Below are 24,726 nucleotides of genomic sequence, written 5' to 3' on the forward strand. Positions count from 1 at the left end.
CTCCACAAATGCAACAAATGTGGAAAAATATTGAAATTTCACCACATTTATTACCAGGTGCAAGCCTAAACACATATAGCTAAAGAATAATACAACTTTACTTCAGTTACAAGTTATTCCTACTTGTTAATTAAAGCAACATGATATGGGAACAGCTGCTTAAAATATAACTTTACTGCTGGCACTCTTTCTATTTCTTACCTTCTATAGAGTGGCCTGAATACAAGAGGTTCATAGTTTTCTAGATAGAGCATCATATATCTTATTTTGTAGAAATCTATCCTCTGTCTATAAATGCTTACAGTTATCCCATCTAAATGAAAATTTAAACTTTAACAGAAACATTCTGGGATATGTAAGAAATATTAATGAGAGAAGAAAGAAAGAAAGAAAGAAAGAAAGAAAGAAAGAAAGAAAGAAAGAAAGAAAGAGGGAGGGAGGGAGGGAGGGAGGTCATAGGTTTGGAGATACATATTACCAATTGTTGAGTTTTTGAATTGCCTAATTTGATATTCAGTCCAAGTATCAATAGTTCTACCAGCACAACACTTTTCCTCATGGAAAAGTGAAAGAAGCTTACATCAGCAGATCAGCTTGAGGCATGCCACCAGGGCCGCCATCAGGAATTTTGGGGGCCCATACAGCCTAAGTGTCCCCCCCCCCACCATTTTAAAACTACTTTATTTTGCGACATACCAATTATGTATTAACCCCCCCACCCTTTTTTTCAATTTGGCCGGGCCCCTGACGCCAATAGCAGTAATACTGGCCTATCGGCGGCCCTGCATGCCACCTTTAATGTTTCATAATTATGTCACAAAACAATAAACCAAGCTAAATGCAGGGGAAATGATTTCAGAATGAAATAAAGAAATGAAAACCAAAGATCCCTGCTTAAGCAACATAATGTGGATACAGTGTCATCTGAATAAAGGATTCAGAGCACCTTTTGAAACTTCAGCCAACTCAGGGAACAAATGACCCTTTGAGACTTTAAGAAGGCAAAGCTGAAATGCTGACATGTTCTCACCTAAGGTGGACAAAGCAAGTTTATAATCATTTACAATACAATAATTTGGACAGGAGTTTCTGGAAAGTGCTTGTAAATTCAAGCTACTTTGAAAAGTCTAATGACCGATTTCACTCAGTTAAGCAATAAAGCTGCTTGACTGACCTCAGGGTCTGACAGGTTAATCTATTCTGACCTTTGCTTTATTCTATAATGATGCTGAAAGATCACTTGAATAATTCACTGTCAGTCAACAATGGCTCTATATTTTCCCTTTGGCAAGCAGAGGAGTCAAATGTGACTCGATGCCAGAATTTCAGAACTATGTAGAATACTACTAAGACTATTTTTTTTCCAGACAATGAAATAAAACAAATTGCTTCTTCCACACACCTTCATCACAGATCCCCTCCTCTATAGCTCGCAGTTTAGAGTACCAAACAGCAAAAGTAATTTCTACCATCCAACATAATAATACATTTATAAAAGTATGAAACCCTTAGAGACAAACAAGTGGAAAAAGCTGCCTATTGTTGTTTTGCTCGTGGTCTTGTATGGAAATTAGCTAAAATATGAAACCTGTTCATTAGGAATAGTATGAAGCTCTCCTTAATCTACAGCAACATCTATTTCCTGTTCATAGAGAAATTAATGACACCAGAATTATTCCATGTTTCTGTAGAATATAGGACCAGCCCAGCAGTGGATTGATCCCAGTAGTGTTTCTTTTATATCGTTTTTAGGTTTCCACCCTTATTCTGCTCTAAAAGTCATTTCAAATCTGGCTTTATCTCAGTATTTGGGAAATCATGGTTTTAGATAGTTTGTTGTGTTTTTATAATATATGTAGTATATTTTGTCCAGACAATCGTAGTCATGTCTGTTCTTTTTAATTATTATTTTAAAGTATAAGGCACTCATAGTCACTTTAGAGTCAGGCATTCTTTAAAATCAATCAATCTGACTAGTATTACCATGTTGAAAGAAGTGATATAGCAAACATGATTTTAAATGTTTAAATAAATGGAAATATTTATCATAGTGCCAATGTTCCTACCTTGAAAAGCTGTAATGTGACCGACAATCATATATTTCAGTTCAAAATTTAGAGTCTGGGTGTTCTCTATTCTCTCTCTTCTAACAGCTGCTTGATAATTTTCTTCCATTTTCTTAGTGCAACATGTTGTTGATTTGTGTTGACAAATCTGCAAACTGGAATCTGTACCAACAAAAAAATAAAATGAAAATATATTTAGTAACACAATAAAGACCAACAACATTTCTTACTAGCAAAGTAATATTGTGTTATCAAAAAATAAAGAATCCAAACTCTGAAAATGTCAAGAATTCAAATGATTGATAAGAAAGTTAAAGATAAACTATTGCAGAAGAAGTAAGACTATTTTATACAACATTATAGAAAAAGTAACAAAGGAAGAACAATCAAAATATAAAGTGTAGATATGTACATAAGGGATAATATAATTGTGGATATTAGCCAATGACAGTTTATTGTAAACATGGGGAAATTGTACCCCTATTGGTGTGTCTGTTTGTATGTATTTGTGTTTTTATGTATTTAATTTAAAAATTTTTTTTTAAAAAACATGTAGTATCATGTCTTGCTCACATGATTATGCTAACAGATTATGCTAACATGAAATATATAGCCGTAATCTTACAAACTTTCTCCAAAGCACAACATCAACTTTTTTTCCTTTAAATTACATTCTCCAGAGCTTCAATTATTCACTTTGATATATATGGCTGCTCTTTTTGTTACAGAATCTTAAATCCATATGGTGGGCACTGAAGTAAACAAAGCGGTATTATTGAATAGTGAAAAACAGACTATGTAACCTTTCTTCTTCCCAAGACCGTATATCATGAAGACATGGAATTTTGCAGGTGTTCCCACCTATGCATCTCACACTGGGTTTGATGAAAATATTTATCTTCAGGAAAACTATTAATCACCATACAAAAAACAGAGGGGACTGTGACATAGAGACCCTAACAGCAGTCGGTTGCTAAGATTCCTTGCCCCATTAATTTCTTGGACAAACACATAGAAGGTGAAGATAATATCTGCAGACTAGGGCCTACCTATAGCTCCCAAGTAGAATGTAATAAATCTTTTACATGCCAAAAAGCACGATATGAAACAAAAGAGTATTTAAAGACAAAACATAGAACAAGACACATTCCCAATATAATTTCTTGAAGTCACCATAAGAATCCTCCTGTGAATATGAAAACTTTGGTTCTTCAGTACTAGATTCAGGAGAGAATATTTCACATACGTTTGTTTGCGCTCAATGAGACTGCTGTTGAAAAAATGAGCCAAATTAAAGATGGGCAGCTATATGAACTTAATAAATAAAAGTAATTATATACACTAGCAATAATTTGAAAAATATCAAAAGCAACATTTACATTGTGAAATGTAATGCATGGCATGCCACCACAGATACTGTAGAATAAATGAACAGGGAAAAGGGATGACTAAAGGAGAAAATTCAGACAGCAGAATAACTGAATGGCACATTGCATATTACCACTCAGGAATTCATACCAGATTTCAAGCTGCGGGCACATCTGTACGCCAGCTTGCAAAGCTGCTGGGTCAATGCATTCAGTGACCCACCTTTCTGCAGATGCTGCCTTTAGAGCCAGATTAAACTATCCAAAGCCACTAACTTGAATGAACCTATTTTTTTTGTAATGGAAAGCTTCCCAAAGAAAGGCAAATAAGTTGATTCTCTAAGATCCTCATGAATCTGAGTATACATTAGTATACTGAAATTGGACAACCAAAATCTACCTGAAATGGATGTCTAAGCCAGTCACTATGTACCTTGAATGAAAATAAATATTGAAATGCAAATATATGTTTACATATTATTCTTTTATTAGAAATAAAATCAAAATATAAAATCACAATTGTTAATTAACCAAATAGAGTCATAGTCAATTCTCAGTTAGGCTAAGCAAATAATTCATATTTTTAAATACAGTTTTGAGATATAAAAAAAGATCAAAATAAATCACTTCAAGAAAAATTTCTATCATTAACATAACATATTAGCTGTACAATTCAATTGAAAAACACTAAAATCTTTTAGGGAAGAATAAAATAATTATAAAACTTATGGAATTGCATAAGTATGCATACCCTTTATAAGTAGGGATGGGGCTGGTTTCAGAAGTAACTAATCACATTCAATATGATGTTAAAAAATGCACATTTGCCACCAATTAAAGAGAGTCTGACAAAGTCCATATAAAGACCATCTGTTCTACTAGGATTGACTCAGTTGACTCTTCCAGCAAAAGACATGATCTGCAAAGAGTTTACAAAGAATCAAATAGGTCTAATTGTTGGAAGGTATCAGTCAAGAAAAAGATCCAGAACAATTTCCAAGGCATTGGATATGCAATGGAACATAGTGAAAACTGTTGTCAACAAGTGGAAAAATATAGCACAACAGTGACATTATCAAGAACTGGATGTCCATCCAAAATTGATGGCAAAACAAGAAGCAAACTGATCCGAGAGCTTGCCAAGAGCCCTTCAGCATTATTAAAGGAGCTGCAGGAAACTTTGGCCACTATTTGCCAAAATCTACATCAAGATTGAAAAAAGCCAAGACTGAAAATTTTGGCCATAATTCCAATAATGTTGGTGCAGAAACAACACTGTGTATCACCAAAATTACACTATACACACAGTGAAGCATGATGGCAGAGGCTTTATGCTTTAGGCTGTTGTTCTTTCGCTGGAACTGGGAATTTAGTCAAGGTGCAGAGAATTATGAGCAGTTCCAAATATCAGACAATTTTGACACAAAACTTTCAACCTCTGCTAAAATGCTAAAGGTGAAGAATAATTTCACTTTTCAACATGACAACAATCCAAATCAACAAAAGAATGGCTTCACCATAAGATAAAAGTTTTGGAATCCAGTTGATAACTTGTGACATTTATTTTTATTTTATTGATTGATTGATTGATTGATTGATTGATTGATTGATTATTAGAATTTGCAAAACAAAAGCGAGAACAAGAATAAAAGAATAAAAATACAGGGACAAAAGGCACATTAGTGCACTTATGAACCCCTTTACTAACCATTTAAGTATGATGTAAAGTATGATGAAGAGCTAGGGTGGCGCAGCAGGTAGAGTGCTGTACTGCAGGCCACTAAAGCTGACTGCTAGATCTGAAGGTCAGCGGTTCAAATGTCATCACCGGCTCAAGGTTGACTCAGCCTTCCATCCTTCCGAGGTGGGTAAAATGAGGACCCAGATTGTGGGGGCAATTGCCTAGCTCTGTTAAAAAGTGCTATTGCTAACATGTTGTAAGCCGCCCTGAGTCTAAGGAGAAGGGCGGCATAAAAATTGAATAAATAAATGATGACTGAAACTTTGAAAATTTATAGCTGAAACAACTGAATCAGGTAGAGCATTCCAGACTTTGACAATTCTATTGCAGAAATGTTTTGCCGTCAGGTAAAAACGATTTACATTAAGTTTAAAGCTGTTGTTATCACACATATTATTGTGATTAAAATAAAAGAAAGTCATTTTAAATGAAACATTACTCCATATAATTTTGTGAGCAATACCTAGGTCTGACCACAAGTGTTGCAATTCTAAGTCATCCAAACTGAGAAATTCGAGCCTAGTAGCATAAGGAATTCTATTGTATACAGAAGAGCGCAAGACTTTTCTCGTGAAATACTTCTGGTATTCAAGGTTGTCCTGAAGAGGCCTATGCAAAGGGGATACCCTCTCAATACAATAGATTTGGAGCACTTTTACAAAGTTGAATGAGCAAAAATCCCCATGGCAAGATTTGCCATGCTGATAAACTCTTACCCAGTGGTAGGTTTCTGAAATTTCTACTGGCGGTTCTGTGGGCATAGTTTGGCTTGATCGACATGGCCAGTATATGTGGTAGGGGAAGGATACTGCAAAACCTCCATTCCTTTCTCACTGCAGGGGAAGGTTATTGCAAAGTTCCTATTTCTTCACGATTAGCTGGGACTCGAGAGGCAGAGAATAGATGGGGGTGGGGCCAGTCAGAGGTGGTATTTACTGGTTCTCTGAACTACTCAAAATTTCCACTACTGGTTCTCCAGAAATGTTCAAAACTTGCTGAAACCCACCTCTGTACCCCAAAAACCTAAATGCTGTCCAAAAAAAATCAATAGGTACTTTAACAAAATCTTAGTTTATGCAACTTATGCAACCAAGTAATTGTACATTTTTATTGTTATTCTTTCACTAAAAGATTTAGTTTGTTTTTCAACTGAATTATACAGCTTATACATTAAATTAAAGATGAAATGATTTCTCTTAATCTGATTTTTATTTACACTTACATGAGCTTTTAACAGGGCTATGCAGTATATTCGCTGTAGATTTGAACATGTGAATACAAATAGTTCGCAATTATTACTTCTCAAAAAATTATTATTTTGGAAAATTGGATCTCACAGCTAATAATTGCTTCCCCCCAAAATTCAAACTTACTAATAATACAATAAAATTTTGATACAGAATAAAACTATATGGGTATAGTATGAGAAATGTGAAATAAATATTGAACATTCAGTAGATTTACATTAAAAGCAGATTGTTTTTAGTTGAAGTTTCTGTTGGAATCTTATTTTTTTAAAAACAATATTACATTTAGTTTTGATCAACCAGTCGGACTTCTACTACATATTTAATCATTGTAATTTGAGGAAAATATTCTAATATTTTGTGCAAAAGGGGTAGAGAATAGGGAGCTAATGATAGAAGGTATGTTGTGATAGCCACTTTACATCAGCATTATCTATTTTATTATATCTATTGCAAGCCTCACATATCAGCCTTTTCCAATCCTGATACAGTACTCCAGTTTCTTTGTGAAAGTGCCGGAGATTGAAGAAAACAGGTATCTAAGTGAGCCATTGTATAATTTAGCCAGGGATTTGGACTGCATCCAATTTTTATTTGAATGCTTAAAAAGGGACAGAATGCTTCCAGACTTCAATCTTAGGATTTCTTTAAAGGGTGATGTACAACATTCTCTGCTTAATGGATATTTAGCAGAAAAAGGAAAGAGGTAAAATACTACAAAGAGAACAAAATCTGTACTTTTCATAAAATTCAGGGAATGAGAAAGAAGAATATATGATAAAAATTGCAATTAAGGAATTGCCAAATTGCCTTCTATTGACTTTCTGAGTACCATAGTACTTTCTGCTGTCATCCAAAACTTTCTGCTGTCATCCAAAAATTCAACAATATGCAAGGGACACAGGATTTGAATATCTCTTTTCGGAATTATTTCTTGATAAATGCTGTTTGTCTGTTAAGAATCTTGTGACATGAACTTTCATCTCTTTTATTTATGTATGTGTTTGTTTGTTTGTTTGTTTGTTTTTATTTATTTATTGGATTTGTATGCCGCCCCTCTCCGTGGTCTCGGGGCAGCTAACAACAGTGATAAAAACAGCATGTAACAATCCAATACTAAAACAACTAAAAAACCCTTATTATAAAACCAGACATACATACAGACATACCATGCATAAATTGTAGAGGCCTAGGGGGAAAGAATATCTCAGTTCCCCCATGCCTGATGGCAGAGGTGGGTTTTAAGGAGCTTACGAAAGGCGAGGAGGGTGGGGGCAATTCTAATCTCTAGGGGGAGTTGGTTCCAGAGGGCCGGGGTCGCCACAGAGAAGTCTCTTCCCCTGGGTCCCGCCAGTACAAAATATTTTTAAGGAAATTTAAGGACTTAACTATTTTGGAATAAACAGTAGTAGGGAATTAAATTTGGATTTGTGAAAGTTATAAACAGACTAAGGGGTTAGATGGATTTGAGATAAGAGTTTGAAATTAATTAGAGGAATATTTCATGTAGGATAATGTGAAAAAGGGAAGACTTTGATAATTAAATATAAGAAATCTTCCTGTGGAAAAATACTGTTAATCAAGAAAAAAGAATAAAAAGAGTTGAAAGTTATTCACTAAAGGGAACAAAAAAAATACTAAAAGGTATAATTAAAGGAAGAAATTTACTAAAACAGATGGAACAAATTATTTTAACTTGGAATGAATTCAAAGATATTTGGGACCAATGCCTTCAAAAGTTACTTTTATGATTGTGTACTATCCCAAAACTGGATATAAAAGCAGCTAGAGAGATTGAACATTCTGTACTGCATAAGGCTGAAGCAGATTCAAATGTGGATTTAGAAATAACAAATGGCAAAACCTCTGACCTTCTGAATTCTAAAGATGCATACATGTGTTTAAAACATAAATAGGAAGTTTATGCACATATAAAAAAGTTCTTGTTGCTGCAGCATTATTGTTTTTATTAATATCATTTTATTCATTACCATTTTGTCACTCTGTTCTTTACCCAAAAATCAAGAGTGTTGTTGGGGGCGCATGCTCAGACACATATGCAGCCTCAAATATTTAGAAGTGTGAAATCAGAAATTTGGCTGTGTATTTTTCAAAGAAAAGTGAAATATCTTTAACTCAGCCTGGATAGAAAAAAATATTTTAGCAGTGGAAATAGCAAAGTGGAAACTGATCTCCTTCCAGAAGCAAAATAAAAATGATAACAGTTCTGTTCCATGTGCCAGATGGAAAATGCTTATGCTAAAGAGAATAAAGTTTCCAATGCTTCTATTTAAGTGGAGATCATTTAACACATACGGTACTTTATTTGCAGTGGGTAATGTAAAATACAAATCGGAATTAATTCCATTTGCTGATAGCATAGAATTAGACCATAAGCTCTAAAATCAAGTTCTACTCTTTATATGTCCAAGTCATGACTGAATGCTGTCTTTGAAATGGCAAGAATCCTCAGTCCAACTATAGGCAATATTTTATCGAAGTAGTGTCCAATTCCCCACCTAATTTAGGACTTAATGCCACATTTATAAAATATGCAAAGTTATAATAATGTGTTTTTGCACTGAATTTGTATGGAATGGAATGACAGTTCAGTAATAAAATTTCTAGAGTGAATAGTAGTTTACTGCTCCCAAATTCCAAGTAAAATGTATGGTTCCTATCCAATGAATGGTTGAAACAGTCTATATAAATTTCCCACAACTTAAACAAAAAGTTTTATTATCTTTATTTGGCATATTGTAAACCTGTAATAAGGCAAACAATATGTCTGTTGAAAACATGTTTGAGACCACCACAGAATGCCAGTATGGTGAGAACCAGAAAGTGAATGGAATCAATAAATAAATGAAGAAGAGTTCACATTTAATCACGGAAAGTATTTAGCTCAGCAATTTTATAGCATGCATGCCTTATTTTAGTTTTAGACTTCATAAAACACTTCATATATCTGTAAAATGCCACAAGAGCTTGCAACACAGGTGAAATGAGGAAGAGTGGTAGTGGTTGTGCAGAAATACAGAAAATCAAATCCTTTCACTTTATTTTTCCAAAATCAGCAAGTCATCGTTGACCCCAGATGTCATCTTAACTTCATTTAGAGGTTAATTCAAATCTTCACAAAATCCCACTTCTTAATAATTTTCTTCCAAAGAAAAGTCATTTAATTCTATATAAAACAAGAAAAACCCATTTATACCTGCTGATTTGCACATGCTTCTTCCAACATTCTCAGTTTCATCAACATACAGTAAATCATCAAAAGTGGAGAAGATCACTGAAGAAGATTTGGGCAGCATACAATATCACAAGTCCAGAAATCCACACAGTTAACAATCTAGAGTTTAAACTGTCCCCCACCTCACAGCGGGGACGACAGAGTCAAGTAAATCAAGTGACTGACCTCGAATGGATGGTCCAAACCAGTGAAGGGCTGCAAAAAATTTTACTACCACACTGTGGGCATGGCTTATTGTGTGGGTGTGGTTTGACAGTCATGTGACCAGGCGGGAGTGGCTTGACAATCATGTGACCATGGGATAGCTTAGGACATGTGACTGGCTTAAAGGTGGCCAACTTGACGTCATTCACATCAAAGTTTTGGGATAGGGTTAGAATGCCTGGCTTCCCCTCGCCTCAAAGAGATACAATTTCCCTATCTATTTATTATTACTGAACATCCAAAATAGACTATTTTAATTCTATGTATATATGCCATATGTGTATGTGCATATTACACACAGGCACACAAAAATATACATTATCTACTAAATAAACTGTATTTGTATGTCCACACACACACACACAGCTCTTCTAAAATTAAACACATTCAACTTCATTTACTGCGATAAGAAAAGCATACCCAGATCCCAGAACAGAAAAAAGGAAAAATTCATTTTTTTTCTACTAGTTCTGTGTACCTGACCAAATTTTTTCTACCGGTTCTGCATACCTGAATGTATCTGTAGGAGCCCATCACTGGTCCAAACCTCCTGGGGCAGGGGGGAGAAAGAACCATATCTTCAAGGCCTTGCCGAGAAGCAACAAGGTGGGATCAATCTAGTGGTGGGCTCCTACGGGTACGGTCAGGTACGCAGTAGCGGTAGCAACATTTTTATTTTCTTTTTCTTTTTTTCCCTTCTGGGCTCTGGGTATGTTTTTTCCTATCACAGTAAATGAGGTTGAATGTGTATAATGTGTATTTTAGAAGAGCTGTGTGTGTGTGTGTGTACATACACTTTATATAGTAGATAATCAGGGGTGGGCTACTTCCCGGACAGGGGGGAACGCAGTGGGGTAGCGAAAATGTAGCTGTACCCCAGAACACCCAATTGTTGTATGCTGCCCTGAGTCGCCTTGAGAAGGATGGCATAGAAAATAAATAAATAAATAAATAAATAAATATGCACTGAAAGATATTGAAACAAAATGCATAAGCCACGCCCACAGTGTGGTAGTAAAAATTTTGGTAGCCCATCACTGGATCAATCTTATCTTTGGAGGCACAGTTTATTTATTTTATTTATTTTATTTATTTTATTTATTTTATTTATTTTATTTATTTTATTTATTTTATTTATTTTATTTATTTTATTTATTTTATTTATTTTATTTATTTTATTTATTTTTATTTATTTTATTTTATTTTTATTTTATTTTTTTATTTTATTTATTTATTTTATTTTATTTATTTATTTGATGTTCCAAAAGAACGCCTTTCTACTAAGTCACACAAGATTTACTTTAATTAAAACACTTTCACTGATCTATAACACAAGAAGGTTTCATGATGGACTGCAGAGAATTGAGAAGCAATACAATGAGATTCTCCATCTAACGCCATGCTGGATCTAATCCTCTGCCTCCTGCCTTTTACAAGTATCCCTGCTTGTTTCCCATCTTTGAAAGGTCCCGCCATTCATTGCTTCATCAAAAATCTTAACCCTTACAGAGGAGAAGGATAGGCTTTTGGAATACTTTTCCAGCCTCCTTGCTTCAGTATAGAAAATTACATTGCCTCTATGGGACAAATCTCTGTGAAAGCTAAACTATCTTGCCTCTATAACATATAGCTTTACACCATCTACCTTGTGCCACTTTTCAATTATTAATTTTCCTATTTTGCATGGCTAATTGTAATTTATTTTCATAATTTACAGCAAAGCTATTAATACAAAAGCTCTTTTTCCATTTATCATACTAATTCCTTTTCATTAGAATGAAAATCCCATTTGGAAAACTCAGAGTCCGACAGCTGAATTTTGTGCAAGAGTGAGAGAGCATATTTGTCTAGAAAATAAATATTGTTAGAACTTCCTGTTATGTTTCACAGATGTAAATTCATGATGCTCATCTACGGGAAATAAATTCAGAAATATTTTGAAGTTTAAAGTTCATATTATTCCACTGATATCATTCATAAAACAGGTTTATCTACAAAGCTTGGTTTAAGATACAACAATATGTATATGTTTACTCCAAAATAAGTCCCCTTAAGATCAGTGGGGTTCCCAGATAAGCATGTGTAGATTTTTCAGCTCCAGCTCATGTTCAGAACTGGTTTTAATTATCAAAGATATTCATCTCTCTTGGGGGTCCAATAGCTGTTGAATATTTTGAACAGTAGAGTTTCCTTTTTAAAAATCTGCTACACAGTTTAAACTTATAGTATGGAATTACTTGCCTAATTTTTTTTTTTAAAAAGTGATTCAAATTGCATCTGGTTGAAAGTGCCCTTAACCATTCAGAACAAAGACCCATAACATAATATTTTAGCCTTCTCCCGATCGTTGGCTTTTCTGATAAACATTCTGAATGCTCTCCAATGCTCTCCTTGAGCTGAAGATCACTTTCTGGCAAATGAGATATTTATTTATTTATTTATTTGTTTGTTTGTTTGTTTGTTTGTTTGTTTATGTATTTATTTATTTTGTCCAATACACAATGAGGGTTTTAGTGGGTATATATCTATATACACATAGTAAAATACATGATGAAGGTTATAGAGGAGATACTCATAGTAAAATATATCTAAGAAATAATAGAAAAGAAGGTATAGTAATAGAACATATCAATGAAAAAATAGAAGAAGAGATATAGGAATAGAAGAAAGGTATAGGAGATATAGGAGAGCAATAGGACAGGGGACGGAAGGCACTCTAGTGCACTTGTACTCGCCCCTTACTGACCTCTTAGGAATCTGGATAGGTCAACCGTAGATAATCTAAGGGTAAAGTGTTGGGGGTTTGGGGATGACACTATGGAGTCCGGTAATGAGTTCCACGCTTCGACAACTCGGTTACTGAAGTCACATTTTTTACAGTCAAGTTTGGAGCGGTTAATATTAAGTTTAAATCTGTTGTGTGCTCTTGTGTTGTTGTGGTTGAAGCTGAAGTAGTCGCCGACAGGCAGGACGTTGCAGCATATGATCTTGTGGGCAATACTTAGATCTTGTTTAAGGCGTCTTAGTTCTAAACTTTCTAGGCCCAGGATTGAAAGTCTAGTCTCATAGTGTATTCTATTTCGAGTGGAGGAGTGAAGGGTTTTTCTCTTCTCTCTTCCACTCCCCACCACCAATTTATCTAATAATCTGAAGTTGTCTGAACAAGTCCTTATAGTTTTCTTCGCAAGGTTTTTCAGAAATAGTTTGCCACTGATTCCTTCCTATGGCTGAGATAAAGGAACTGGCCCAAAGTCAGCCAGCAAATATGTCAGGTTCAAGGGTGATCTGTTTTCCTCCAATGGCCTGACGTTATGAACTACCTTCATTTGTGCTGAATCCAAAGCAGTTTTTTACAATTATAGATTCAAAATCAAAAGTTTAAAAACGGAAGTTTAAAAACAGAATATCTCCGAGACCGCCTTCTGCTGCACGAATCCCAGTGACCGATTAGGTCCCACAGAGTCGGCCTTCTCCGGGTCCCGTCAACTAAACAATGTCGGTTGGCGGGCCCCAGGGGAAGAGCCTTCTCTGTGGTGGCCCCGACTCTCTGGAACCAGCTCCCCCCAGAGATTAGAACTGCCCCTACCCTCCTTGCCTTTCGTAAACTCCTCAAAACCCACCTTTGTCGTCAGGCATGGGGGAATTGAGATATCTCCCCTGGGCCTATATAATTTATGTATAGTATGTTTGTAGGTATGTCTGCTTAAAAATGGGTTTTTTTAACTATTTTAAATTTTAAATTGTATATTATTAGATTTGTTATGAATTGTTTTATTGTGTTGTGAGCCGCCCCGAGTCCACGGAAAGGGGCGGCATACAAATCAAGAAAGAAAGAAAGAAAGAAAGAAAGAAAGAAAGAAAGAAAGAAAGAAAGAAAGAAAGAAAGAAAGAAAGAAAGAAAGGGTGGCTCTTTCCTAAGAACGGAATACTTGTTTCACGATTTATAACACAACAGAATCACACCATGTTTAAGAAATGGGTTCAATTCATCATAAATTCATCCACGTTTTAGAACAGTCATTTCCCACCAGTTAAACATTAAGAAATCTAGTCTCAAAAGACAGATGAATCTATTTATTCTATTTTATTCCACTCCATTGGATTTTGTGTATACATCTTCCCATCATATTGGACAGATTTTCCCTATACTGTAATGTGTTTGCTTTATAATTCCATTTTGGTTTACTAGCACATTTTGTGTGGATATTTTGATTGGTGATCTGAATCAGAATATTCAGAGCAGTGTGCAAATGAATATGGTGATGAATTTTATTTTGCAACTCTTTCAGTTTTGTTCTGTTATAAAAGGGAGTTTTGTTTTCTAACATGGATCTATGAGAATTTATTTCAACATTCTCTTGGTAGTGTTTCGGGGTTTATTTTATTGTCAGGTACAACAAATAGCTACCCTATTCGTTACTCTAAAGCAGTGTTTCCCAACCTTGGCAACTTGAAGATATTTGGACTTCAACTCCCAGAATTCCACAGCCAGCTGGCTGTGGAATTCTGGGAGTTGAAGTCCAGATATCTTCAAGTTGCCAAGGTTGGGAAACACTGCTCTAAAGTTTCCTGGCATCTCGGTCTCTTCTAATGTGAAATGTTTCCTCATGATATGTTCCTTTCAATTTAATTTAATGTTAAAAATCAGAGATGGTGAAAATTTCTGAAAGATGACTTATAAAAAGCAACCCATTCATATACATACTGTTTGGAAAGGACAAAATGATATTTAAATTCAAATGGAATTATGACTGAATATTTCAACAGCCATTCTCCTTTCCCCAACAAGGTAATGGTAAAACTGTTAATCCAACAAAGTTAAGAATCATGTTTACTAATCTAGTAGAGATTTTTTTTGTATTTCATGTTAATGTTGTTTTTTCTTTAAAAGAAGTTCTTACAGATGCAATAATATAAAAAGTTTCATGTTTAAGCACATAGATGAGCTTTAAAACATCCAAATGCTCAGCACTTCAAATTTTAATGCCTATAACTAGTGATGGGCGAACCGAACCCGCACAATTCAGGTCCGTACCGAATTTTGCGGTGATCGTTATACCGAACCCGAACCCGAAATATTTTGAAACTTCGGGCAAAGTTTGGGGTCGCGTTCGGAGCTTTGATGTCACCGGCAGGTTGCTAAGGATGCCAAGGTGATCCCTTCCTGGATTCCATGGAATCCAGGAAGTGATCACCTTGCGTCCTTAGCAACCTGCCGGTGACATCAAGGCTCCGCCCCTGGAATCTCTTCATGGGAGGGATTTCCCAGCTCCTTCAAAGGGTGGTCTTCACGTAAAAATAAACATTCCATGGAATCCACGAAGTGATCACGTTGGCGTCCTTAGCAACCTGCCAGTATACGTGACGCCAAAGCTCCACCCCCGGAATCTCTTGGTGAGATTCCCCGTTCGGGTTCGGTTCGGGTTCAGCCGAATTTTGCGTAAAGTTGTCTGAACTTGCCAAACCCGAACACTGTTGGGTTCGCCCATCACTACCTACAACCTATTTCCATGGGAAATACATTGCAATCAATCCAACATTTTAGATATATTTCTTTTCAAAGTATTCAAGAATATCAGTTCACTGTGGTTTTATATTAAGCAGCATGCAGAATGGTTTGACTGAGTGGAATCAATTTTTTATTTGAAGCTGGGATTCTTATCCTCATATTCTAATTGTTTATATGCTTCTGTATTCAATTAATATTGGATTAGTTGTATAATTAGCTAACCATCCAAATCAATCATTTGTTAAGTGTGGTTCACTGGGTTAACAAAACAGATTCAAACAGCTTTCTGAATTTCAATACCTAGAATTAAATGTTATATCTATGATAAAAGCCAGAAATTCCCAAAAAAAAAAAATACCTATTTGATAAACATCTGCATCAACAGTTGAAGTTGCATTAAAATTCAAAAGATAATTATGATTATTCATTCTTATAAATCAAAGCTTTGCAGTGATAATAAAGTGCATTCCACATCTGGCATATGATAGAATTATGATTGGGATAGAACATGTGTGTGTGCAAAATTTATTCCATCTTTATCAAAGATTTGTTTCATTATTTTTTTAAAAAAGAGATCAACGAAATGTAAGATCTATTTTCAGAAACAAAAAAGATGTCAGCTGAGTCCAGCTAGTCCTCCGTTCAGCCAAAATCCAATTTACTATTTAGCTCTGAAAGGGAAAATTGTAATAAGGGAGATTGTACATACTAGTTTATACGCTTGTTTAAAAAGACCATTATGATTCATATATCTTCTACCTCTCAAGTGTCCTTATTTAAAGAGCTCAGAAGGAAACAGTACACATGTGTGCATGAGTTATGATCCATTTTTTGTCAGTCATTTAAATGTGTAATAGGGAAAATTGTAATAAGGAAATGTACCGTATATACTCGAGTATAAGCCGACCCGAGTATAAGCCGAGGCACCAGTTTTGCCACAAAAAACTGGGAAAACTTATTGACCCGAGTATAAGCCGAGGTTAGAAAATGCAGTGGCTACTGGTAACTTATAAAAATGGAAACCAATAAAATTACATTAATTGAAACATCAGAAGATCACATGTTTTAGAATATTTATTTTAAAGAAAACCAGTAAACTAGCTCTGTAAATTTAAAACAGGATTCCTTCTCATCATCTCATCATTAATTGGATTTACATTATTGTTCTGTTTTTATATATGCTGTGAGCCACCCTGAGTCCTTGGAGAGGGGAGGCATACAGATCCAGTTAATTAATTAATTAATTAATTAATTAACTGGATCTGTATGCCTCCCCTCTCCAAGGACTCAGGGTGGCTCACAGCATATATAAAGCATATATTAAATCTGTATATCCAAACAGAGCTTCAGCATTAGCTGCTGTGAGGTTATCAGCATAGAAAACCAGATAGGTAGGTAGGTAGGTAGGTAGATGATAGATAGACAGACAGACAGACAGACAGACAGACAGACAGACAGACAGACAGACAGACAGACTAGTGAGACAAGCAAAACTTGCAAAACACACACAGCTCTTGTGGTTTTGTATCCTAAATATGCAGGTCCTATTAAGAATCAAACTCATTTTTAAAATATGTAAAATGCTTCCCCTCATACTTGTTAATTGAAACTTGCTCTCAAACCCACTTTATAAAAGGCAACTTTTAAAGATCCACAAACACACTTTAGGAATTCCTGCCTTATTAGTTCCTATCCAAGCAAGGACAGCAACTACCACAAAATACCATTTTTTAAACAGTTTAAATCCTTTCAAAGGAGGGGGAGGAGAATCTGACAGCAGGGGGCCTTTTTAATCCAACTAAGGGCAATGCAGAGAGAGCAAGGAATAGTTACTGTAAACCTGTTGACAAATACACACAGGGAGTAAAAAAAAAAGCCTCCGGGTTTCAGCAAGAGGTAGCTGGCTTTTTTCATGGTGGGGGAGAGAGGGGGCATACACACACACACACACACACACACACACATACACGACCTCACCGACTTTCCATTGCTTTTTTCCCCTCTCGGTTGGAGCACATGGCTGTCTCCTTTGCTTGAGCCAGGGAGAGAAAGCACCAGCCCCACCCTCCCACAGCTCCTACGGCGTGCGAGAGGGGACAAAAGCTGGTGCCTCCTCGCTCTGGCTCAAGCAATGGCGCCCTCTTGTGGTGACTTTGTCAATGACCCAAGTATAAGCCGAGGTTGTGTTTTTCAGCCCATTTTTTGGGCTGAAAAACTCGGCTTATACTCGAGTATATACGGTAAATACTAGAACTAAGGCCTTTGAACTATAATGCTGGAGAAGACTCCTGCGATTCCCTTGGACTGCAAGGCGATCAAGTAGGTGAATCCTAGAGGAGATCAACCCTGACTGCTCTTTCAAAGGCCAGATCCTGAAGATGAAACTCAAATACTTTGGCCACCTAATCAGAAGGAAGGACTCACTGGAGAAGAACCTAATGCTGGGAAAGATTGAGGGCAAAAGAAGAAGGGGATGACATAGAATGAAGTACTGGATGGAGTCAATGAAGCAGTACGCATGAGCTTAAATGGACTCTAGAGAATAGTAGAGGACAGGAAATCCTGGAGAAATGTTGTCCATGGGGTAGCAATCAGTCGGACATGATTTTGCAACTAACCACAACAAAATACTAGAGCTGTTTAAAAAGATTATTATGATTCATCTGAAGTATATATTTCCTATCTCGCAAATATCCTACTATCCTTGTACTACTGTCCTATTGTCCTCTTTTATCATTACTTTTTACTTGTGTTATGTTTATAGAAACTACTACTATCCTATACATGTTTGACAAATAAATAAAATCAATAAATGAAATCAATAAAAAGTCCTTATTTAAAGGATTCAGTAAGATATTGCACACATGTATGCATGAGTTATGATATGATTTTTGTCAGTTCTTTAAAGGAAAGCAATATTCAATTTGCTAAAGACCATTTCAAAATTTCAAAATCTTTCTATTAAATCACCGCTCAGGAGACTCTTGCTGTTCAAAACATATTTATTTCGGAAGGCATAACAACCAACTGATCCTCTCGACAGTAACTCCCAACAAGGGCAACGGCTAATCCGTTGCCCTATTTATACATTTTCTTACGCGCTGGAATTTCCTCTGACAACCGTTTATTTTTGGTGGCAACCTAGAACTAGCTGCGTCTTAGCCAATCAGCAAATTTCTCATATTTCTTTAAACAAACACAACACTATCCTATCTAGAATTGCTACTGCTGCCAGCTCCTAATGCAGGTGCAATCTTGCATATTTCCCAGAGCTCCCCCCAAAATATTTATGGCAGCCACCTCCAATCTACAGCCCTTCAAATGTTTTATGTTGCTTGTGTCCTCATCCCTGTTCACTGGTCATGCTCTCTGGAGATGATGGGAATTGTCAGCTCGCAAATGTTTTCATCATGTTTCCATTAAGGTAGAATCTAGGAAGCCACATACCAGATGTGCAATCCAGTTTATAATTCATGTCAGCAAAATCTATATACGTTAAGTGAATTATTGCAAGAACAAACATCCCTGATCATTTCTATATAATAGATAGATACTCTGAACTGAGATGGGGTGAAGGGTAGAGTGGGGAAATCAAGTGCTTTCCAAAAAAGTACTTTATAGTTTCCTTTTAATACATGATGTATGCAGTACCTGGCCTATACTGTACATGAGAAGTGATTTTTTTTTCTTTTTTAGAAGAAAAAAAAACAAACCCCACAGCTATTTTATACATCTTAACTTTTTATATATATATGTAAAGTTTTATTTACAAGGATATACAGTGAACCCTCGATCATCGCGAGGGTTCCGTTCCAGGACCCCACGCGATGATCGATTTTTAGCGAAGTAGCGGTGCGGAAGTAAAAACACCATCTGCGCTTGCGCAGATGGTGTTTTTGCTTCTACTGCCGCCCGCCCTTCGCCCGCCCACCCCGTTGCTCGCGCAACGGCTTCCCTGGGTGCCCGCTCGCTTGGGAACATCCCAGCTTCGCTCCCCAGCTGGGAAGCGGATCTAGGGAGTCCCCACCGCGCGCGTTGCTGGGGAAAGCGCGCGCGCTTGGGAACATCCCAGCTTCGCTCCCCAGCTGGGAAGCGGATCTAGGGAGTCCCCACCGCGCGCGCGTTGCTGGGGAAAGCGCGCGCGCTTGGGAACTCCCTAGATCCGCTTCCCAGCTGGGGAGCGAAGCTGGGATGTTCCCAAGCGCGCGCGCTTTCCCCAGCAACGCGCGCGCGGTGGGGACTCCCTAGATCCGCTCCCCAGCTGGGAGTGAAGCTGGGATGTTCCCAAGCGCGCGCGCTTTCCCCAGCAACGCGCGCGCGGTGGGGACTCCCTAGATCCGCTCCCCAGCTGGGAGCGAAGCTGGGATGTTCCCAAGCGCGCACGCTTTCCCCAGCAACGCGCGCGCGGTGGGGACTCCCTAGATCCGCTCCCCAGCTGGGAGCGAAGCTGGGATGTTCCCAAGCGCGCGCGCTTTCCCCAGCAACGCGCGCGCGGTGGGGACTCCCTAGATCCGCTTCCCAGCTGGGGAGCGGAGCTAGGCTGCCCCAAGCTCGCGCGCCGCCCGCCCGCCCACGCTGTTGCCGGCTCCGCTTCCCAGCTGGGAAGTGGAGCTAGGGTGCCCCAAGCTCTCGCTCCAGCCCACCGCCGCTGGGGTCTTACGGGGCAAGAGGGGGAAGACCCAGGGAAGCCTCTGCCCGGCGGGGAAACTCCACCATCTACGCATGCGTGGAAGGGCACGCATGCGCAGATGGTGGAGTTTACTTCCGGGTTGCAAACTAGCGAAATAGCCCTTTCGCGATCCTTGAGGACGCGAAACTCGAGGGTTCACTGTATACAGTAAATACATTGAGGTACAGACAGCAATATATAAACAAAAGTTTGTGTGTCAAATTTTAGGCAATATGCATTGACCAAAGACAGAAGACAAAACAGAATAGAACGAAACAATCAGAGACGGGAAAAACACACAAACACAAAGGACATACAAAACAAAAACAAAAAAAAACAATCAAAACAAGGGCGGGCGAGTGTATGATAGATCTGTATTGAAAATATGAACTGAAAATATTTTCAATAGCTCATTACAATATAGCTAATATTCTAAATTATGGATAAGTAAATGGAGTGTTGCATATAGCAAAGCCAATTGATTTTGAGTAAATCATTTTAGTTTTTTTAACCTATAACTTTATCTCATTTATCTGTTTAAAAAAAGGGGGTTTGACACCAGAAATATATCTATATATCTATATACTTGGGATTACTTAATGTTTAATGGGCAAGTTGTTCTTTTTTTCCAGCCAGTGATAAAAGGGATCCCAGCAATTGTTAAATAGGGATTGGTCATTGTTGCTGATTTCCACGGTTAATTTGGTCATTTCTGTGCAGTATTTGATTTTTTCTATTATTAAATCATCATGGGGAATGTCTTCGTTTTTCCACCATTGAGCAAATACTAATCTAGCTGCTGTGGTGATATGGATAATTAAGTTTACTTGACTTTTAGGAACCTTCTGCCAGTGTTCCCTCTAATTTTTTTTGGGGTGGGCGGAAAAGTATAGTGTCTGAGCGGCAGTCCCTTTGGGACTGGGCGGCACAGAAATATTAAATAAACAAACAAACAAACAAACAAACAAAAAACCCACCCTGTTTTGCCTCAGAGAATTTCAAAATAAAATACTGTACTGTGTGTCTATAACAGTGAGCTCATAACAGGGCAACTCTATCAATATCAAAATGCCACTTAAATAGTTGAGCTAGTTTCAAACTAGATTTTGATTTTATTCCTCTCTTCCTTACTCCCTTTCTTTTTCTTTCTCTTTTCCTTCCTCTCTTTTTTCTATCTGTTTCTCTCTCTTCCTGTCTTCCTCTCTCTCTCCTTCCCTCTCACTCTTTCCCTCTCGGCTTCTGGGCAGGTTTGGAAAACTCTTGACTTGATGATGATTTTTAAGTGAGCGATTGCTCACTGCTCAGCTTAGAGGGAACTATGCCTTCTGCCTAAGAATACCTAAGAGAAAGCATTCTGGTGTTATGTCTAGTTTAAAATTTAAGATTTCGTCCAACCCTATTTTCTTCCAGAAAGCCTGTGATTTTTCACATTGCCACCATATATGGAAGTACATGCCTTGTTCTTTTTGACATTTCCAGCAGGTAGAGGACAATTTTTAATTCAGTTTAGCAAGTTTTATAGGGGTGATATGCCATCTGTAGAAGATTTTAATCAAATTTTGTTTATATGGAGTAGCTAAAGTCAATTTGAAATTCCTATTCCATATAAGATGCCATTCTTCAGACTTAATTTCGTATTTAAAGTCATAATTCTATTTTTTAATGTTGGCTTTTATTTTAGTAATATCGAATTCATTAGTTGTTAAGCAACAATAGAATTTTTTAATAAGTTTTTCTTGAGATCCTAAAAATATTTTATCTTGTTTATTTAATAAACAAGAGAAGGCAAAACAAACTCAAGAAATGCAAATGTCTCATGCACAGACACACACACACACATATACAAACGCACATGTAAATTTAACAATATATGTAATAGCTTTGCGCATTCTTCTAATAGCTCCCTGAAAGTTTCCTTCTGATACATTTGCATTTCTTGACATACACATGCGTGTTTTTTTTCACCAAGGATGAATTATATTTATTGCAAAATACTTTTCATGAACTAACATCATTCATAAATTGCATCGAGGAAGACTCTAATCTACTTTCATTAATGTCAAACATTGAGACCAAATTGCTTATTAATCTGAAGAGCCTGGTATGTCAAATTATTACTCCTGTCAACTACATGAAGATGTTACCATGCCTCAATTGACTCCTGTAATGAAAAAATTACATGCAAACCAAAATCTGCTTTATATCTTTTGCTAATTCTTTCTAACTATATCTGTCAGGCTTAAGCCCATAAATGAGACTGTGAAATCCAATTTAGTCCAATCCTTTATCTGCTTACATCTAATAGACAATCTTGTCAAACTAAAGCTACAGTTTTCTAATCTACTGGCTAGGTTCTGAGTGGTTCTAGGCTGCAGTTACCATAAACTTTTTTCCACCACTTTCTCCAGCTCATGATCACAGAATCTCTTAATCTAGAAGTTCTTCTGGGAAAGTTCTGAGTTGTCAAAATCCTTCCCTGCTGCTGCTTCAGCGCACATTTCATCACATTGTTTACATAACTGAAACCATTTCAACAAACCAAAGCAAGATATTACCATATTAAGTCTTCCTCGGTCTTATTGATTTTTCAGACATGTCCAGAATTTAGACCTGATGTGATTAATCTGTAGCATCAATATGAGTTATAAAAACAGGTTATGCCTGACTGTTAAATTAGAAGTTGTTTGGGTTTTGGAATTGTCGTTCCATTTCACAGAATGGATTCAAGTAATGTAAATAGATATTGTGACTACTTTTATGAGAAACAACTGTTTGAAAAAGACAGTATTTGTGCACTTTCTATTTTTCACTTTGAACAAAATGTAATAATGAACCTACAATGTCTGAGGCTTAATCAGTTTTCACAGAAATAAATAGCGATCTTCATCATCTTCTGGAGCTCTTCCGAATAAAAATAGTTCTTTACAGGTACATTCTTCATAGTCTTTTAATCTACCTATCACTCTTTGCCCCTTGTCCTCATTTGATTTCATTTATGTTGGTTAGCTCAGTGTTTCCCAACCTTGGCAACTTGAAGATATCTGGACTTCAACTCCCAGAATTCCCCAGCCAGCATTCGCTAGCTGGGGAATTCTGGGAGTTGAAGTCCAAATATCTTCAAGTTGCCAAGGTTGGGAAACACTGGGTTAGCTAGTGCCATTTTCAAATATTCTTCAAAATTTGTACTTTGACGTGATCTACCAACCTAAAACTTTTTACTCACTTTTGCTTTTTATTGTTTTCTTGTATAGTCTAACCAAAATTTTCTATTTATTACCCAAGCTTCTAGACCAGATGTGGCCCGGATGTTATAGCAGTTAGCCTTGAAGAACATTGTGCAAAATGTTCTATCTGTAAAATATCTTAAATTTACTTTTACTTTCCTTTTCGGAGCACAATTAAATATCTCTATGAAATTTTCAGTTTCAGTCACAAATTGACCTGTGGACTTTACTTCACACTTAGGTGATTAGTAGAAGGGGCATGCATAATTGCACCGACGTGCCTATCGTCTCTGTCATTCTATTTTTTTCTCTTAATCCTATTCTCTTTTTTGTTTGACAAACTCCAATAAACAAACAAACAAACAAACTTTAGTTCACTATGAGTAACAAAGTGATAAACACATTCTGAAAGTTTCTTTACAGAAATGTTTAAGATTTCTGCATTTGTGCCTGATTATAATTTTCAGGACAACACTTACTTTGTGAAGGTTTTTCAAAGGCTTTTTTTACTGACTTTTCAGATAATTGGGCCCAGCGGTGAAATTCAGCAGGTTCTGACAGATTCTGGAAATTTTGAGTAATTTTGAGAACCCATAGTGGAAATTTTGAGTAGTTCAGAGAACCGGCAAATACATAGAAACATAGAAGACTGATGGCAGAAAAAGACCTCATAGTCCATCTAGTCTGCCCTTATACTATTTCCTGTATTTTATCTTACAATGGATATATGTTTATCCCAGGCATGTTTAAATTCAGTTACTGTGGATTTACCAACCACGTCTGCTGGAAGTTTGTTCCAAGGATCTACTACTCTTTCAGTAAAATAATATTTTCTCATGTTGCTTTTGATCTTTCCCCCAACTAACTTCAGATTGTGTCCCCTTGTTCTTGTGTTCACTTTCCTATTAAAAACACTTCCCTCCTGAACCTTATTTAACCCTTTAACATATTTAAATGTTTTGATCATGTCCAATACAATTCTGGTTGGCCCCAGAATGGGATAGGAATGGAGATTTTGCAGTAGCCTTCTCCTTGAGTGTGGCAGGAATGGAGATTTTGCAATATCCTTCCCCCAGGAGTGGGGAGAGAATGGGGATTTTGCAGTATCCTCCCCCTGCCATGCCCACCAAGCCATACCTACAGAACTGGTAGGGAAGTTTTGAATTCCACTCTGATTGGGTCTATTTAATAGTACATGTGTCAGCATTCTAATTAACATCTAAGTTTAAATCAGAGTCCAAGGCAAAGACTTCCTCAAAGTTCCAATTTATTCTTAGAGCCATCTTGCCTATCTCTGGGGAAACCTGGATCTGATTTCCCCAGGATTTCTACTTCCAGGTTACAGTTCATTCTCCTGTCCGACACCCACAGGTTCATCACATGGACCACTAATCTTCTGCCATTGGGTTCATACATGCCCATCTTCTTCTGGCCTGGTGCTGA

General features: G+C 36.9%; 1 protein-coding gene across 3 annotated transcripts in view; it reads right to left on the reverse strand.

Annotated features, from left to right (window-relative positions):
• Positions 1 to 24,726, reverse strand: part of LOC139168004 (glypican-5-like) — a 462,110-nt gene that overhangs the window by 361,921 nt on the left and 75,463 nt on the right. For all 3 annotated transcript variants that reach the window (XM_070753248.1, XM_070753249.1, XM_070753247.1), the window contains exon 2: positions 2,067 to 2,228. In XM_070753248.1, the coding sequence (XP_070609349.1) occupies positions 2,067 to 2,228 (162 nt within the window). The remainder of the gene's footprint in view (positions 1 to 2,066; positions 2,229 to 24,726) is intronic.

This window comes from Erythrolamprus reginae, chromosome 5 (genome assembly GCF_031021105.1).
Source record: "Erythrolamprus reginae isolate rEryReg1 chromosome 5, rEryReg1.hap1, whole genome shotgun sequence".
In the NCBI taxonomy this organism is placed as follows: domain Eukaryota; kingdom Metazoa; phylum Chordata; class Lepidosauria; order Squamata; family Dipsadidae; genus Erythrolamprus; species Erythrolamprus reginae.